The sequence below is a fragment of the Telmatherina bonti genome (assembly GCF_933228915.1).
Source record: "Telmatherina bonti genome assembly, chromosome: 14".
Classification (NCBI taxonomy): Eukaryota; Metazoa; Chordata; class Actinopteri; order Atheriniformes; family Telmatherinidae; genus Telmatherina; species Telmatherina bonti.
The window spans coordinates 36,077,291-36,096,282 of NC_136612.1; the positions used below are offsets into that span (position 1 = coordinate 36,077,291).

The 18,992-nt window shown below is 47.6% G+C and overlaps 1 protein-coding gene across 1 annotated transcript; it reads right to left on the bottom strand.

Annotated features, from left to right (window-relative positions):
* Positions 1–646: 646 nt before the first annotated feature.
* LOC306765690 (uncharacterized protein) lies at positions 647–18,088 on the bottom strand. Its single transcript, XM_079253174.1, has 15 exons — positions 17,970–18,088; positions 17,444–17,521; positions 17,248–17,331; positions 15,437–15,836; positions 15,248–15,333; positions 11,559–11,681; positions 10,402–10,470; positions 8,733–8,897; positions 8,492–8,610; positions 3,782–3,847; positions 3,569–3,673; positions 2,895–3,039; positions 1,788–1,893; positions 962–1,093; positions 647–848 (listed from the first exon to the last, which is right to left on the bottom strand). Exons 1-15 carry the CDS (start codon positions 18,075–18,077, stop codon positions 715–717), a joined length of 1,920 nt encoding a protein of 639 aa, XP_079109300.1. The 5' UTR covers positions 18,078–18,088; the 3' UTR covers positions 647–714.
* Positions 18,089–18,992: the final 904 nt, after the last annotated feature.

Sequence of the window (18,992 nt, forward strand, 5' to 3'; positions counted from 1 at the left end):
ACTAGTTGTGCTGCAGATGAGGATTTGTGTTTATAAACACACAAATAGGAAAAATAACGAGACTTTGTTAGAAATAAAACAGGAAATACATGGTAGAAAGTCTCACATTTGAAAATGAAAATGTAAAAACTATGATCTTGATGCGTTCAAGCCGTCCGCCGCCACACAGATCAGATCGTTCATCCCTCGGTTCCGATGATTTCTGGGTTGTTTACGTTCTGACTCGGATCGACCACACGGCCTGTGAAACAGCATCCTCTCCTTCATGACAGGAAGTCGTCTGAGTGAGTTGTAACCACACCTCGACGCGGCCTTCCGGCTCGCCGCCTCCTGTTTCTGTGAACAGGATGTTCACCTCGCTGCTCGGAGCCAACAACTTCCCCACATGATGCAACGAGGCTGTTGACTCAGCCACACACACCATCCTGACACCAAAAATACTCACTCCAGCTATCTGACTCCCGTCCGACACACACTGCCTCTGCCGCCTGAAATGACGCCTTCAGGAGGACTCAGAGCTAGTTTAACGTTCTCGCTCCGCTCAGAAAAACATGAAGCATCGGGATATTAATGCATTTACACTCGTTTATTCACTGTTGTAACGGATAACAACACTGGAAGTGGCTGAAAACAACTGAAGCTGGGTCATGTGATTGTTTCAGTCCTCTGATGATGAAGATTACCTCGCACACGCCAGCAGCTTAGCGTCGCCCCCTACAGGTTGAGCGGCTCTTCGCTCCGTGCGTCCGCGGCGCTCTCGGCTGCAGCTGAAGCCTGAGTGATGGAGCTCTGAGACGTGTAGCAGCCCAGAGCGGACACTGGCCAGTCCCGCTCGGAGCCGCTGGAGGCTGGACGGGAAGAGGACAGGTGTGTTGGAGCAGGAAACATCTAAAACCTGCAGGATGGTGTGGAGTCTGGCTTCCTGGAGCTGATCACACCTGGACCTGCGAGCGGGACTCACCTGAGCGGCTGCACTGCATGCTCTTGGCACTGAGGGAGGAATGAAGGACGGGAGTGTTGTGTCCCACCTCCAGAGACGTGGCGGGTCGGTGGGAGGCGGAGCTCTTCACCTGGTCTTTCGTCTTGCACATGGCTGTGGTCAGCAGAGCGAAGGTTAACGTCAACAACAAACCTGTCGGCTATTTTCTACACAAAATGGCCATTTTTCTAAACTCCACATCAAATCAGATCAGGAGCTTTGTTTGGTCACACATGGTCACAGTTTTTCCTTCTGAACTCAGACTGATGTTGTCTCAGGAAGTCTGTCCAGCTACGGATGGTTTTATCCTGATGTTAGAACCACAGAGAGGAACCCTGGAGCTATTCTGGACCAGGATCTGTCCGCTAACTCACATAAAACAGGTTTCTAGAACCTCCTTTTTTCACCTCCAGAATGAGGAGCATCCAGGCTCAGAAGGATGCAGGAAAACTGCTCCATGGATCTGTTACTTCCAGACCGGACCGCTGTGATTCCTGAAAAGTCTCCATCTGGTCAGGATGCTGCAGAAAGGTTCTGATAAAGATCATCATCAGAAATCTGACACTTCTGTTGTCGCTGGCTTCCTGTAACGTCTACAACAGGATTTAGAAATCTTTGTCACCAGGCTGCATCGGATCTGAAACGTCTCAGAGATCCAGGTTGTCCAGAGCTGCAGGTTCTAAACCTTCAGGTATCAGGCCCTCCTTTAAGATCAGACTTAAAACCTTCGAAGTCTTCTAAATCTGCATCAGCTGCGATAGCTGATCCAGCTGTTGGGAGGTTCTCCGCTACAAACTCCAGAACTTACCGTCTTTGGATGAGATCGTCGGTAGTTTAGCTTCTGTGTTTTTTACAGATGAGACGTTCACACGGCCTTTGTAAATATGCCCGTGTAGTCCGATGATGTCTACCTCCTGCAATATGACCAACACACACACACACACACACACGGTACTTTACCAACGGGAATAAAGGAGATAAAAATCTTACATTTACAATGTTAAAGACGAAGTACAGAAAACAAGAATTCATGTGAAAACTGATGGATCAGATCATCAACCCGGGTTCCTAAATGGAAATAAATTAAATAATTACATTGTTCTAAGTTTTTTTTTTATTGACAACAAGCACTACAACATGATGTTTCAGTGACAGAGATAAATAACAGTAGAGTGATGCAAGAGTAAAAACGAGTTACGAGTTTGTTGACATACGACACATCCAGCAGGTGGCGCACTTCTGTCATGATAACTACTACAGTGACTACTACTAATATAATAATAATAAATTAGTAATAAACAGAAACATTTACACTATTAAAATACATTTACATGTGCATATATATCTATATCTAAACTAGATATATATCATCACCATTATCCTGTTGAAATAGTAATAAATATGGTAAATATAAAAAATAATAAGTAATAAACAGTAAAAATAAATTAATAAATAAAACTAATAACATAAATAAGAATAATCATATACCTTATTTAAATGTATGATTCTTTTGAAGTGTTTATAGGAGAGATATTAATAATAAGTTTGTTCTTTACAGTAACTGAATTTAAATAGATCCATATCTAGTTTCTCATGTGCTGCATGTCCCGCGTTGCACCGGCTTCAGCAGACACCAGGGATCCTCAGCCGCTCCTGCAGGTTTTAGATGCTGCAGAGTCAGTCTGCTTCTTACCCACTGATTCTAGTCAGGGGTGTTGCAGCAGGGAAACTCCTAAAACCTGCAGGACCCGGATTGAGGATACCTCCCCGACCCCCTTTTTGGTTTATTTAGCTTTTCTTGTGTCTTATGTAGCAGAAAGACAACCAGTGGCCATAAATAAACACACCGTTTTAATGGGTGAGATGTGATCAGCAATCCATCCTACAGGTTCAGACAGGTTAGGGAGTCTCCTACCTGGAACACGCCGTCCACCTGGGGGTGGAGCTTGGTGTGCTGCAGGCCGCTGCGTCTCTGACTGCTGGAGGTGGTGGTGTGATTCCCCCCGCAGCTCCGTGGCTCCGCCAGCTGGCTGTAGTCCGTCAGCTCAGAAATGCGCTCGCTGTGCGGGACAAACAACAAGCCTGAATGTGTCTGTGGAGCGTCTCCAACTGTTCCCACCCGCCCGGCTTTTACTTCCTGCAGCACAGAAAACTGTTTTTACTTCGTCTCAGGAGGACTTTTCTCTTTCTTCCAACTGAATAAATTATTTTATCATCTGGTGTCGAGAAGCTGCTGTTGTTTCACAGACAGGCACATGTTCACCAGTCTGCTGGTATTGGTCCAGTTTAATCTGAACCCAGATTAGAACCCGTCACCCTGACCACCCCAACTCGGAGCGGCCACCCCTCACACTGCAGACCCTCCTGTCCCCTGCCTGGACCTGACTCACTGCGGCACTCCTGCTGGGTTCTGGTTCTGGTTCCATCCCTGAATGTCTAAGCTTTCTAACTGCTTGCACATGTCGGCGTAGCTCCTCCTCAGCTGCTGCGTCCCGCTGCCAGCTTTCATTCTGAGACGAACAGAACAGCAGGTGTGTTTGTCACGATTTCCACACAGAAGAGTGGCAGGAAGTCGGCGGCAGGTCTCACCTCCGGTTGTGGCGACGGAAGTGCTCCATGCCGCCATAGATGCTGAACGCCCTCATGGACTTATGGGAGGGAAAGGCAGGAGAGGACGGCAGCGACACCACGTGTCTTTCATGTCCCAGAGAGAGGAAAAAAACAGGAGCAGCTCGGTCAGACTTGGTTTTTTTGCGCCCCTTCCCCTGGAAATAAGACTTTGTGTTTTGTGAGTTGACTCACGGTCCCGGAACGTGCTTCATGACGGGTCGGTCACATGACAGGCAGTGAAATCTCTCCACCAGCTGTCTGCAAAGAAACACAACATCAGTTTCTTCCTAGAATACAGATCTGTTTAGTCCTGCTGCCACAGGCCCAGGATGCTGGTAGACGTCCCATGTTGCACTGGGAGACGTCCCATGATGCACTGGGAGACATCCCATGATGCACTGGGAGACGTCCCATGATGCACTGGGAGACATCCCATGATGCACTGGGAGACGTCCCATGATGCACTGGGACATGTCCTGATGCTGGTTTCTGTCCTGGTTCTGGTCCTGATGCTGGTTCCTGTCCTGGTTCTGGTCCTGATGCTGGCTCCTGTCCTGGTTCTGGTCCTGATGCTGGCTCCTGTCCTGGTTCTGGTCCTGATGCTGGCTGCTGTCCTGGTTCTGGTCCTGATGCTGGCTCCTGTCCTTGTTCTGGTCCTGATGCTGGCTCCTGTCCTTGTTCTGGTCCTGATGCTGGCTCCTGTCCTTGTTCTGGTCCTGATGCTTGGTAAAAGCGTTTCCTATTAAAGCTGGAGTAGGTAATATTGGGGAGCTAGCAGGATGTGAAAATGGCGCCCTGTCTTGACTCCTCCCCCTGTATTGGCTCCTCCCCTTGTATTGCCCCCTGCCCCTACTTTGGTCCCTCCCCCTGTATTGGCCCCTCCCCCTCTGCTTTTGCTCCTTGCATGATCCAAGGCGTATTTCTAACGTTATGTTCTTACCGGCGTTTATCTGTTTGTGTTCAAGATAACTCCCAAAGTTCTGGACAGATCTTCATGAAATTTTCAGGACTTGTTGGAAATGTGAAAAGGAAGAACTGATTTAATGTTGGAGGTGATCCGGATCACCGTTTGGATCCAGGAACTTTTTAAAGGCCATGATGGAGGTTTGCGTTATCAGAGTGTTTATCTAGTTTGCAGCTTTTTCCACCAATGATTTTCTCGGCTGTTTAGCAGGAGGAGACAAATAAACAGAACCGGGTCGGGAAACCCTTCCTGTATTTTCTCAGCCGTGAAGAAGCTTAGGAGACGTTTGGATTGGTCAGAGTTTTTACAGCCTCTCCCTGAGCCGTCACCTTATCGTGGTGGAGGGGTTTGTGCGTCCCGAAGATCCTAGCAGCTATGTTGTCGGGGGCTTTATGCCCCTGGTAGGGTCACCCATGGCAAACAGGTGTCTAGGGGAGGGACCAGACCAAGCACGGCTCATAGACCCCTATGATGACGACTAACCTGGGCATGAATGTTCCCTTGCCCGGACGCGGGTTACCGGGACCCCCCTCTGGAGCCAGGCCTGGAGGCGGGGTACGAGAGCGAGCGTCTGGTGGCCGGGCCTTCGCCCATGGGGCCCGGTCGGGCTCAGCCCGAAAGGGTTACATGGGCCCCACCTCCCGTGGGCTCACCATCTGCGGGAGGAGCCGTAGGGGTCGGGTGCAGTGTGAGCTGGGCGGCAGCAAGGGGCGGGGACCCTGGCGGTCCGATCCCCGGCTACAGAAGCTGGCTCTAGGGACGTGGAACGTCACCTCTCTAGTGGGGAAGGAGCCTGAGCTTGTGCGCGAGGTTGAGCGGTTCCGACTAGATATAGTTGGACTCACCTCGACGCATGGCTTGGGCTCTGGAACCAGTACCCTTGAGAGGGGCTGGACCTTCTTCCACTCTGGAGTTGCTCATGGTGAGAGGCGCCGAGCAGGTGTGGGCATTCTCATCAGCCCCCAGCTTGGTGCCTGCACGTTGGGGTTTACCCCGGTGGATGAAAGGGTAGTTTCCCTCCGCCTCCGGGTGGGGGGACGGGTCCTGACTGTTGTCTGTGCTTATGCACCGAACAGCAGTTCAGAGTACCCACCCTTTCTGGAGTCCTTGGAGGGAGTGCTGGAGGGTGCTCCTTCTGGGGACTCCATTGTTCTGCTGGGGGACTTCAATGCTCACGTGGGCAATGACAGTGAGACCTGGAGGGGAGTGATTGGGAGGCATGGTCCCCCCCCTCTGAACCCAAATGGTGTTTTGTTATTGGACTTCTGTGCTCGTCATGGATTGTCTATAACGAACACCATGTTCCAGCATAAGAGTGTCCATATGTACACCTGGCATCAGGATTCCCTGGGCCGCAGTTCAATGATCGACTTTGTAGTCGTATCGTCGGACCTGCGGCCACATGCCTTGGACACTCGGGTGAAGAGGGGGGCGGAGCTGTCAACTGATCACCACCTGGTGGTGAGTTGGCTCAGATGGTGGGGGAGGAAGCCGGTCAGAGCTGGCAGGCCCAAACGTGTTGTGAGGGTCTGCTGGGAACGTCTGGCTGAGTCCCCTGTCAGAGCGAGGTTCAACTCCCACCTTCAGCAGAGCTTCGAACATGTCCCGAGTGAGGCGGGGGACATTGAGTCCGAATGGGCTGTGTTCCGTGCCTCTATTGCTGAGGCGGCCGGCCGGAGCTGTGGCTGTAAGGTAGTTGGTGCCTGTCGTGGCGGTAATCCCAGGACTCGTTGGTGGACACCAGCAGTGAGGGATGCCGTCAAGCTGAAGAAGGAGTCCTATCGGGCCTTCTTGGCCTGTGGGACTCTGGAGGCAGCTGATGGGTACTGGCGGGCTAAGCGGCATGCGGCTTCGGCTGTTGCCGAGGCAAAAATTCGGGCATGGGAGGAGTTCGGTGAGGCCATGGAGAAAGACTTCCGGACGGCTTCGAGGAGATTCTGGTCCACCATCCGGCGGCTCAGGAGGGGGAAGCAGTGCTCCGTCCACACTGTGTACAGTGGAGGTGGGGAGCTGCTGACCTCAACTCGGGACGTTGTGGGTCGGTGGAGGGAATACTTCGAAGACCTCCTCAATCCTACCAACACGTCTTCCCATGAGGGAGCAGAGCTGGTGGACTCAGGGGTGGACTCTCCTATCTCTGGGGCTGAAGTCGCTGAGGTGGTCAAAAAGCTCCTTGGCGGCAAGGCCCCGGAGGTGGATGAGATCCGCCCGGAGTTCCTTAAGGCTCTGGATGCTGTGGGGCTGTCCTGGCTGACACGCCTCTGCAGCATCGCGTGGACATCGGGGGCAGTACCGCTGGATTGGCAGACTGGGGTGGTGGTCCCCCTTTTTAAGAAGGGGGACCGGAGGGTGTGTTCCAATTACAGGGGAATCACACTCCTCAGCCTCCCTGGTAAGGTCTATTCAGGGGTCCTGGAGAGGAGGGTCCGCCGGATAGTCGAATCCCGGATTGAGGAGGAGCAGTGTGGTTTTCGTCCTGGTCGCGGAACAGTGGACCAGCTCTATACCCTCTCTGGGGTCCTGGGGGGGGCATGGGAGTTTGCCCAACCAGTCTACATGTGCTTTGTGGACCTGGAGAAGGCATTCGACCGTGTCCCCCGGGGGCTCCTGTGGGGGGTACTCCGGGAGTATGGGGTACCGGACCCCCTTGTACGAGCTGTCCGGTCCCTGTACGACAGGTGTCAGAGCTTGGTCCGCATTGCCGGTAGTAAGTCGGATCCGTTTCCGGTGAGGGTTGGACTCCGCCAAGGCTGCCCTTTATCACCGATTCTGTTCATAACTTATATGGACAGAATTTCTAGGCGCAGCCGAGGTGTTGAGGGGATCCGACTTGGTGGCCTCAGGATTGGGTCCCTGCTTTTTGCGGATGACGTGGTCCTGTTGGCTTCATCTGGTCGGGATCGCCAGCTCTCGCTTGAGCGATTCGCGGCCGAGTGTGAAGCGGCTGGGATGAAAATCAGCACCTCAAAATCTGAGACCATGGTCCTCAGCCGGAATAGGGTGGATTGCCCTCTCCGGGTTGGGAGTCAGGTCCTGCCTCAAGTGGAGGAGTTTGAATATCTCGGGGTCTTGTTCACGAGTGAGGGAAGGATGGAGCGCGAGATCGACAGACGGATCGGTGCGGCGTCTGCAGTAATGCGGACTCTGCGCCGGTCTGTCGTGGTGAAGAAGGAGCTGAGCCAGAAGGCGAAGCTCTCGATTTACCAGTCGATCTACGTTCCTACCCTCACCTATGGTCATGAGCTGTGGGTCGTGACCGAAAGAACGAGATCTCGTATACAGGCGGCTGAAATGAGTTTCCTCCGCAGGGTGGCCGGGCTCTCCCGTAGAGATAGGGTGAGGAGCTCGGTCATCCGGGAGGGGCTCAGAGTAGAGCCGCTGCTCCTTCGCATCGAGAGGAACCAGTTGAGGTGGCTCGGGCATCTGGTCAGGATGCCTCCTGGACGCCTCCCTGGTGAGGTGTTCCAGGCACGTCCCTCTGGGAGGAGACCCCGGGGAAGACCCAGGACACGCTGGAGGGATTATATCTCTCGGCTGGCCTGGGAACGCCTCGGGATCCCCCCCGCAGAGTTGGCAAATGTGGCTGGGGAGAGGGAAGTCTGGGCTTCCCTGCTTAGGCTGCTGCCCCCGCGACCCGACCCCGGATAAGCGGCAGAAGATGGATGGATGGAGTTTTTACAGATTTACAGTAAACTGAGGGGTCTAACTATGTTTCTTATTGTTCATGATAACAGAATGTATAGACTACTATCAGGAGGAGGAACCAGTTCACCCAGAGCAACATTACTCCCCCGGCTGTAATAAAAGCTGACTGAAACGTTCTCTGTTCTGGACCTGACAGATCACTGATGTAACGCTGGTTTTATCCGGACTGGGAGCTGGACCAATGAGCTGCTGGTGCAGACCTGTTAGACGGACTGTGATGAGTTTTTACTCACTTCCTGATGGCGGCGGCATCCTCGTGCTCTGGTGCTCCCTGAGCCTGCAGCTTCTTGTGGATGTTCTTCCAGCGATCCTCCAGCTGCGTCTTCAGGGAGTCCAACTCCATCCTGTTCAGCTGTCCGATCAGACAACGATCATTTTTACTTTTTATCCTCAGAAAACATTTAAAACAAAAGACTTGAAGCTGAAACTGAAGCATGACAGGTTCTGACGTTGCTGCTGACAACTCCTCCGTACCTTACACTCCATCTCGGTGGACAGCTTGTTGATGACCTTGTGCCAGTCCTCCTCCTGGCCCGTCACTTTGTTCAGCAGCTCGTGGAACATGGCGTTCAGCTGCTCCGTTGCAGAGTCGAACTGACGACGACTCACTTTGCTGTCCAGAGCGGATTTATCTGCTTTCTGCAGGCGTGAAAGGAGACGACAACATGAGGCATGTCATGACCTCCGCCAGCTGTAAAATATCTGTTCACGTTCCTGTCAGGAAAGTCGCAGCAGATGTTTTATTTCAGCGGTGCAGTTTGGACTGATTCGTTTATGTGGATGAAACTTTTACCTGCTAAAAGTTTACAGAATGAAAACAGCTTCTTTTATTCCCTGCAAACGTCTCTGACCTCATTCTGCAGGTTTAAAATCCTCTAACTGTTATCTAAAACGTGTTTTTACTAAGCAAAGATTGGAGAAACTGCTTTACTGGTCTGCTTTACTGGTCTGCTGTTACTGGTCTGCTTATCTGGGCCTTTCGAGATGCATGAAGCATCTGCTACTGGATTCCCAGACGACCGGTCTGAGATAAGTCTTTACCGAACCTGCAGCTCTGCTGGAGTCTGGCCCATCAGACATCACACAGGGAGAAGAACATGTGTCGGCGCATGGAAGGTGAAGACAGTAAACAATGTTATTATTTGTGAACCGACTTCGTGTCCCACACGGGACATCTGGAACCACCAGGTTCATAAAGACCGAGATGTTGCTTCTCTTCAGGAATGACATTCACTGCTTCCTCACTAACACTGGATGTAAATTAAGTTTGATTTGTTACTGAACTGTTGTAAACGAGTTCATGTCGTTTTCAGGAGTTGATATTTGACCTAATGAGATGTGTTTTATATGAAAGGGACATTGTGTAACATTTTCTGCTGTTTACTGGATTTCTGTGATATCTCTGGTGTTTTATGACCCCTGTTAACAATCTGACACATCCTCGTCAGCCAGGACATTTAGATTAGTTTCTACAGACGGGTAGGCCAGCAGGGAAGCGCCTTGTCATTTAGAGAAATGCAGCAGCAGCTAACAGCCAGGTGGAAGGAGCCCAAGAAGGAAATGATTTTAAAACTTTTTCTCCTCCATCAGCTGTGTTGCTGAACTTAGCCTGAAACTAACTGCTCCCACAGGTTTCATTAGCGTTGTAGTTAATGGCGGCTTTTTGTCCCAGTACATGCAGCTTATAAAAGCTTCTCACCGGCGTTTAGTCCGGCTTTACCGCCACTGAGAGCCGGCGTTTACCGCGGCTACAATGCTACAGAAACCATGGAAACACACCCTGCATGTTGTTAGATGTGAACTCATCGGACAGCAGAATTATGTCGTCCGTTTGTAGTTGTTGCGTTTTGCGATCAGGAACCTCTTCGCCTAAAAGAAACCTGGATGACATGGTTTCCTTAGTGATGTCGAAGCTTTTTGGCCCACAGAGGCTACTGTTGTTGCAACAGCTGTTAGAAAAGATGAGATAATGAGTTGAAATAGGATTTTTTTATCGTTAGATGGGACTAATTCTTACACAATGTCCCTCTGAATGCAGCGCTTGTGACTCCTAGAAGTCAACACGTGTCTCCATCATTCCTGCTCAGTAAGCTTCAGAAACCCGTTTTCCTTCCTGCTGATTACTGAGCAGTTGGAAACTTACGATCATGTCCTCCAACGTCTCCCTGTCGGCCTTCCTCCCCTCCAGCTCCTCCGTCATCTTGTACAGCTCCTGTGGAAACAGCGGTTCAGAGACAGCTTGTTAGTCGCTGAATGGGACAACAAGCTGACACTGTGGGACCAGTCTTGACCGGTCTGGACCGGTCTGGACCAGTCTGGACCAGTCTGGACCAGTCTGGACCGGTCTGGACCGGTCTGGGAGGACAACATGTCCTTCCTGCAGTTAAGACACACAACCTCTTGTTCACACAAGCATCGATGTGCAACAGTGATGTTTGATCGTCTTCATTCCCGAACCCCTTGATGATCCAGTGGAGTTAAAACTATCCAGGTTTTATTCTGACAGATCTGGAACACTGAAGAGCAACCGGATGGAGACTACGGGAGCTGACAGAGAGAAGGGAGCAGAGGTATTCTGGGACTGTTGTGTATGAAGGATCAGCGATGTCCAGCTGGACGACAGAGGATGCAGCAATGAGGAAGAGACTTCACGTTGGAACTGAGACATGGAGCAGCTGCATGCTTGTACGGTAGATAGAAACATCTAGGAGTCTTTGCTTTGTACAAACAGGATTATCTCTAAATTACAAACCAAGTTTTTAAACGCAATTAGAAAAATAAATCAATAAATTCATATTCCCAGATATTTACACATCAGTCAAATATTATCCCAGACCATCGGATCCGATGAAATCTCAGGACAGGTCTGAGATCGTGTCCACATGTTGGAGTCAGTGTACAGCAGTGCATATGGAGTGCTGCTCTGCAGACCCGGAAAATAATTATTAAAACTCTCAAACTGTCTTTGAACTGTCCACAGTTTCAGGAGTCAGAATCTGCAAACGCATGCAGATTAAGATGGATTCCCGTATTACAATGGAGTCTGATCACCTTTACCAGACCTGGAAATAAAGAATTATGGCGTTCAGTTACCAGAAGCCTTAGCTTGAAGCAGACGCAGGGAATCACATGTGGATCCCATCGTAAGATCGTTCCTGCGATAAGCTTCATCTCCACGGACCAGCAGACCCATCAGGTCTTTCATGAACCATTTCAGAGCTTCAGGACCAAAACCAGATCATTCAAGTTTACAGGTGATGGTTTAACATCTGGAAAGAGTCCCTGCTACTGGCTGCTTACCTGGATGTGTCCCTGCTTCTGTCTGTTGTCCTCATGCAGACTCCTGGTGGTCTCGTGCAGCTTTTCACAATCAGCTTGGAGCTCGACGATCACCTTCTGCACATCGTTGACCAGCTCCACGTTCTGACAAACACACACAGTCATGTTTCCATCACTTCAGAGACATTAAACCCTCCTGCTGGCTGCCGTTACTCCTCCTAACATCCGCCTAACGCAGCCTGGTGTTTTCTACTCTCCATCCTGGTCTGCTGCACTGACTCGGCTCGTCTCTCCTTCCTCCAGCGTCCTCCCTGCTCTGCCTCCGCTCCGCTGATGCATCAGGCCGTTCACGCTGTCCTGCAGCTGCTCGTATTGCTGGAACAGAAGGCTGAGCTTCTTGCCAAAGTTTACAGTCTTGGCAGTGAAGGCCGACCGCTGCAAGCTCTGACCGAGGTCCTGACTTTCGCCACTGTCCTGCTCGGCCTCCAGCTGGAGGCTGCTGGACAGCTGGGAGGTAAAGGACAGTATCATGTCCTCCAACATGCTACGGAGGTCGTCCAGCTGAGGTCAGAGGACAGGGACAGGATGAAGAATGGAGGTTAGGAGGATCTATGTTGTCCCTGAGTCATACATCTGTTAACATATCTCATATTAGCGTCTCAATCTGCAACAGTGTGTTAAACAGTCCTGACTGACTTCCTCCGCTGACCTGATCCTGCAGGTGCTGGTCTGCAGCTCTGTCCTCACACTGAGCCTGTCTTATCTTCAGATGCTTTACGTTTTCCTCCAGCTTCTGCACACACTTCCTGGACATAAAGGTAAGGACATGACAGCACAGACCGACATCCAAACAGATTATGATGAGGATTTAGTGTCACTTAGGACAGAAAGACCATGATGATTGTGGTGATTTATGGTGAGCGGAGGACCACACAGGGTGGACTGATGCTCTTCCAGCCCGGTTTGGTTCTGGTTGGTCTCGGTGCTGCGTCTGACGCAGTCATCCAGAGCATCCCGACTAGAAAAGTAGGCAGGAATCTCTGGTCCAGTTCAGAAGTGGGAGACTTTGTATCAGTTGGTAACTACAGATCTATGCAGGGATGATCTGGAGTTCCTCAAAGCTCCATGTTGGACCCTTTAGTTTCCATCTCTATGTTCCCACAAGCTCAGAAACAAGACAAACGTCTGACCATCAATATGCTGACGACGCTCAGCTCTGCATCACGGCCTCAGCAGAGGACTCTGGTTTCACACTTATCAATAACTGGATGTTCCACAACGTTCTGCAGTTAAAGATGAAAAGTAAAATATTGATTTTGGAACAAAAGACAAGGATCAACAGATTAGTGTCCAGCTTCAGTCAGCAAAGTTAAAACCAACAGATCAACCCAGAAACCTTGGTGTTGTTGTGGACTGAGTCCAGTTTAATGTCTGAATGAGAGCAGGAGGTGGATCCACCACCTGGAAAACAGATCTGGAACTAAGGAACCGATGACTTGGCACAATTCAGAAAAACTAAGCCCGGATGCTTCTGATTGTGTCCTCACAGGGACCAGGAAACAGGAAGTTATCACTCCGCTTCTCACATCTGAAAGGGACCTGCAGAGTCCTGGTTTTGTGTCAGGGTTTTAGTAAGGTTCTCTTTAGTGCTATTTTCTACTTCCTGTCCTGTCAGTTGAATTAGCTGAATGAGAAACACCTCGGACCTCCATGCCGAGTCTACAACTGCGTCTCAGTTCAGGGTCTGCACACCTCCAAGTGCGCAGACTACGTAGGCTACAAAGTGTTCTCCGTCGTCTGCACACACCGAAGTGCGCTAATTGTCAGTAAAATGAGACGGACTATCTAGTGTACGAGATTTACCCATAGTGCTCCAGTCCTCCGTTGCCTGGCAACTACATATGCCAAGTTTATCTAATTACTGATCCCATTCTCCCACAAAAAGACACAAAAATATTTTTTAAATGACAGAAAATGGTGCCACTAATTTAACTTTGATTTATTTTTCTTTTCCTTTGTGTGTAAATGAGCAACATGAGGAGGAGGCGGTTATTAAATGACAAAACAGTGTCTTATGTCACTGAAGCATAATTTAGCACATTTTTAATTATTGTTCCTTATTCCAGTCTCCAGTTATCTGAGTGACTGTAATAAATTCAGCATTTTCTTTAATGAAAGGGGACGAAGACATCTGAGGACGACTGGAATGAAATTCATTTGTGGTTATTGGACACAATGGTGCTGTCCTCCCAGCTGGGTCTGCTGGGACAAATATGTGTGCATATACATAAAAATAAATAAATAAATGGTCTGGCTCTGCTGCTCATTCTTTTCTATCAGGAGCGCAATGAACTCTGGGATAAGAGGGCACAAAGGATACATCTCTTGTATTCTTTGTTTTAAGCTAATCTGGAGCCAAACGAAGTGCAGATATGATGCAAGGAGCCTTTGAATTGAGACAGCACTTGGCGTGTCACTGTGACCCATGCAGACAATGCATCCACATTGGAAGTGTCCAGAACCGGAATAGAGACACGGCAGTCACAGTTGATCTCCTGCCTGTGTGGTGTCCAATGTTATGTTTGGTGCTTGATCCAGCTGTAACAGTTCAGACTGTGATGATGATGATGATGATGTAATTCCAGCAGATGTTAGTTTACCTCCTTGTATACGTTTTTCTCTTTTTAACTTCTTGCATTTGTATTTTGTTTCTTTTTAGCTGAACTGAATGTTTCTGCACTTCGCTATTTTTAATGGTTTATATAAAGAACTTTTGTTGGTTTTTACTGTGTAACTCTTATTTTTTTCATTTCTATTGGCGTAGATGCTGTATTGTTAATTGTTATACTGGATTATTTTGAGCTCATTTTGCAGCGGTGTCCTTTAAAATGAGCTAAATGAATAAATGTTGATCCTGCGCATTAAATTTGATGTAGAAACCTGCTATGTTTAACTCGGTCCTCCAGAAGCTTTTACGAAGTGGGAGCCTCCTGCAGTTAAAAGTGAAGTCTATACGGAAGTGCATAAAACTGCAGTCCCCCCATCATCCAATAGGAGGTGCAAAACAGCAAATCACCATAGACTCCCATGTTAAAAAGAAATAAACATGTTTACAGCTTGGTACAAAAAAAACATTTTAGGTTTATTACGTCAGTAATTAAGTAATTTCATCTAGAAATTTGGCATAGCTAGGGGCGTGTCCTTTTGACAGGTATGCAATATCCTGCAACAAGAAGGCAGAATGTGGAACAGCAGCAGTCTTCAGCCAGTTAGCAGCGTGATTTAGCTTTAGCCGACTACCTCCATTACCTGGTTGGGTCCGGGTTAGCTCAGTTAGCTCTTAGCTTCAGCTTTTCTCTTTGCCTATTTCTGTATTTTCTGAAAGAGATGGCACATGCCAAGATGGCGACGGTAGGAACCGCCAACTCAGCTCTTACTGGGGAACCTACGAGTGACGTCACGGAGGCTCCGCCCATCTTTCATATCCAGTCTGGGGTTTTTACCTGATGTATGATACTTGCTGTCTGAGCTCACAAGACACTTTGCTGTCTGCTTCCACACTGTCTGAGTCTGTCTCCCTGTCCTGACCCATCAGGTTCATCAGCATGTCCTCCAGGTTGTCCAGCTTGGGACAGACATGTCAGCTCATCAGAACCACAGAGGACCAGACTGAGAGGGATGATGCTGAGGACTTTGTTTTTTTTGCTCACCTTCTCCCGGTCGCTCATGAGGCTCTCTATCAGCACTCTCTGCTGGTTCAGCTCCTCCATCAGGGTGTTGGATGTGTTCCGGGAACCTGAACGTTAACAAGACCAGAATTCCTTCTCAGATAAGAGGTCACCTTATAGAGACAGGGTCTCTACGTCCCTGTTCCTGATATGAAGCTGGTGTTGTGTTACCTTTGCTGGAGACGAGCTCCCTGAGCTGAGTCAGCTGAGTCTGGTCTGCTTTTCTTTCCTCTAACACTACGATGCGAGCCTCCAGCTGGACGAACCTGTCCTGCAGTTCACCCATGTTCCTCAGGGCCTCCATCATCTCTGGGTCTGAGCTGCTGGCCCTCTGCGACGGGGCCCCACCAGGAACCGCCCAGCCAGTCCCGGTCTGTGGAGACGACCCCGACAGGAGAGAGACCTCTGAGACGTCCACGGCTTCCTGCGGGGTGAGAATCTCTGCAGGAACGGTTGGAGAAGAAGGAGCTGCTGGCGTAGTGGAGCCATCAGGAGGGAGGGGGGAGGAGGACGGGGTGGAGGGAGGAGGTCCAGCAGGAGGTTTGGTCATCATGGCTGAATTTTCAGGTTCCTGTCAAAACAGCAGAAAGTGAAGCAGGAAGATGTTTCTGGACTTTAACTTCATATGAACGTTGTCGTCTAAAGTTTGTTTATTTACTACATTATTTTCTGTAAAGAAAATATTTTAACAATACGTCTCAAGATTTTTGCTGTCATGTGACCAAAATGACTGATTTTAAGCTGTGCAGCTGTGGGATTTATCAGGTAAAAGCGGCTTTTCTCGGATGGAAACACTCATAATAAACAAAGAGGGAGAACTTGTTCCGTCACCTGATTTTACTGTGATGAGGCGAGTCAGGATTTCTCCACACATGCAGAAATGTACACGTATGAAGGCTTGAAATAAAAGTTACTCTGATTATTATCTGAAATACAGTATTAAGGATTATGTAATTATGTAAGTAAAATAAAAAATTAATAAAAATTTTTTATCTAAATATAAAATATACTTAAAATATCTAAGACAAATGAAATGTATTAAGAATGAAAATGATATTTTATGAAGAAATTTATCAAAAAAATATAAAATATTTTACAAATTGAATTATATTTTCTTCAAAATGTGTTTTTAATGAATATCAAATAAAATAAAAATATCAAATGCAATAAATAAAAATAATATATTTTAATCATATAAAACAAAAAAGGTTTAGAAAAAAATATATATATATAATGTGAACATAAAATATATTAAACTTTAATGAAGTATTTAAAATCTCTTTATGTTCAATTTGAAAATCTATTATAAATACAATATTTTTATATTCTTTCTACATAAAAGATAAGAATGTAAATAAAATTAAATAGAATGTAGATAAAAATATAAAATAAAAATATAAATATGATCAATAAAATATGAAAAAAAAATGTTTTAAATTTTTTAATTTTAAGAAATGTTTAGTAAAAACATTTTACAAATCTGTATTTAACAAAATCTAAAAATGTTTCGATTTCCAGCATGACCAGTGATTGAAATATATCCAATAAATTATAGTAAAATATGAATGAAATAAAAGAAAATATATTCATATCATAGAACAGACTGTGACAAAGTGGGTAGGCATCACCATTTGTCACTGCTGCTTTTTAGGGTCTTACACAGAAGCCAGAGCAACGTCTTCATGCAGAGGAGTCTTTCTGTGGATGATCTCTTTATTTCCATTCCTCCGGATAATTTATGTGTCAAACAGCAGCTGGAAGCCACAGCTGTTCCTCTACATTAACACGAATAATCATCATCATCATTAAACCGGAGTTATGACAGTGATCGCATCAAGAGGATCGATAACAGACACACCCGCAGTAAAACTTGTGTCCGTTGCCATGGGGATGAGATATAAAGTAGATTTTAGTAAAGTTCAGTTTAGTGAAGTGATTAGAAACCAGTAGAAACAGGCTCCAGAAATCAGCGTGCTTCTTACCATCTCCCTGAGCGATGGCGACCAGGCGATCCCGTTCAGCTCGTCGCCGTCTGGACGTCTCTGAAACGCCACCCTCAGAGACCTCTGTTAGCCATAACAACAAGGAGACATGCATGGACTCCATCATCATCATCATCATCATCATCACCACTTCAAGCTTCCGTCCAGATGGTTTGGGTTCATTCCAGTTCCTCACCACGGCGTCCTCCAGCACGTCCACGCGGTGGCAGCACTTCTCCACCGCCTCCATCACCTCCACCTGAACATCCTTCATCTGGACAGAGAGGCATCACATGCTTCACTCTGCAGCCAATCAGAACGCAGCAGCTCATCCGCACACCAACAGGCGAACCAACCGGCAAACTAAACTCATGACTTTTCCAGATTCTCCATCATTAGGGAAATGATCTGCTCCATCTCTGATTGGTGGAGGTCAGAGGTCAGAGCTGAGTGGGGAAGAAAGCTGAAAGCTCTGATTAATTATATATGAATGAAGCTGCTGCTGAATACTTTACTTCTTTGTTCTACATAAAAACTTCTTTCAGCTTCGTTTCATTCTTTATAACCTGCTGACCTAAAGATGTTAAAAAGAGTCATTTTCTTGCTTTATTTTTGCATTTTTCCAGAGGAAGAAGGTACAGATTAAAATGCTCTCAACAACCAGCTGGTCTGGTTTCTCAGACACATTTAAAGTCTAACAACCGATCATTTTCATCAATTACCCCAGCTGTGGTGCCTTTGAGCGCTTTCCCCTGATGCTGCTGGGGGTGCTCCTCCATCCCATCCTGCAGGTCGTCTCTCTGGTTGGTCGGCGTCTGGCTGAGCCTCATCGCCTACAAACACAATCACAATCAATCCTGGGTGTCCTGACTTGACCCCGTCACGTTGAGCCGTGTGAAAGCAGACGAGAACAGACGAACCAGGCTGGTGCTGGTTTCCGTGTCGCCCTGATGATGATGAGCAGGTTATTAAGATTTCCTGCGAAGGCATTGGAGGGTTGTTTTCTGAGCAAACACTGGATTTTAATCTATTCCGACATTCCTGAGCCGCTGTCCGGACAGGAAATGATGCACGGAGACCCCTCAGCTGGTCCTTCAATGGTTTCAATGGTCATCAATATTCTCTTTACTTCATAATATATTAGTTTTATTTAACACATTTTTGTAAACGTGTAACATAGTTACATTCACATCACATTTCTTCGTCATTAAAATGATAAAACTCCTGACTCCACTGAAGTCGGGACATGATGTAAAAACAATACAGTGATTTGCAAATCAATTTTAAAACGAATTCTATTTTATTCACTACAAAGATGAGATATTTAGAATTCAGATGAATAAATTTGATTATTTTTTGCTAACAATTGCTCTTTGGAATGTGATGCAACATGTTCTTAAGACGCCTGGGACGTGGTCAACAGAAGACTGGGAAAGCCGAGGATCTATAAATATCTGTTAGGATCGTTCCACATGGGAACGGGTGTCATGATTGGGTATAAAAGGAGTGTTAACTGGGTAACTTACATTATTGTGTTTTTGTATTTGCTGTTCCATATCTTGGACATGAACTTCCTTCTAAAAGAGGTTTTTAATCTGAATGGGATGTTTTCCAGGTTAAAAAAATGTTTTTTTAGAAAGGCTCTGTCATTCAAAAGCAAGTACAGGACAAGTTTAAGCACTGCGCTTGTCTCCACACTCTGCCTACTGGATAGCGGATCCTGTCAAACATAAAGGACACGCCCA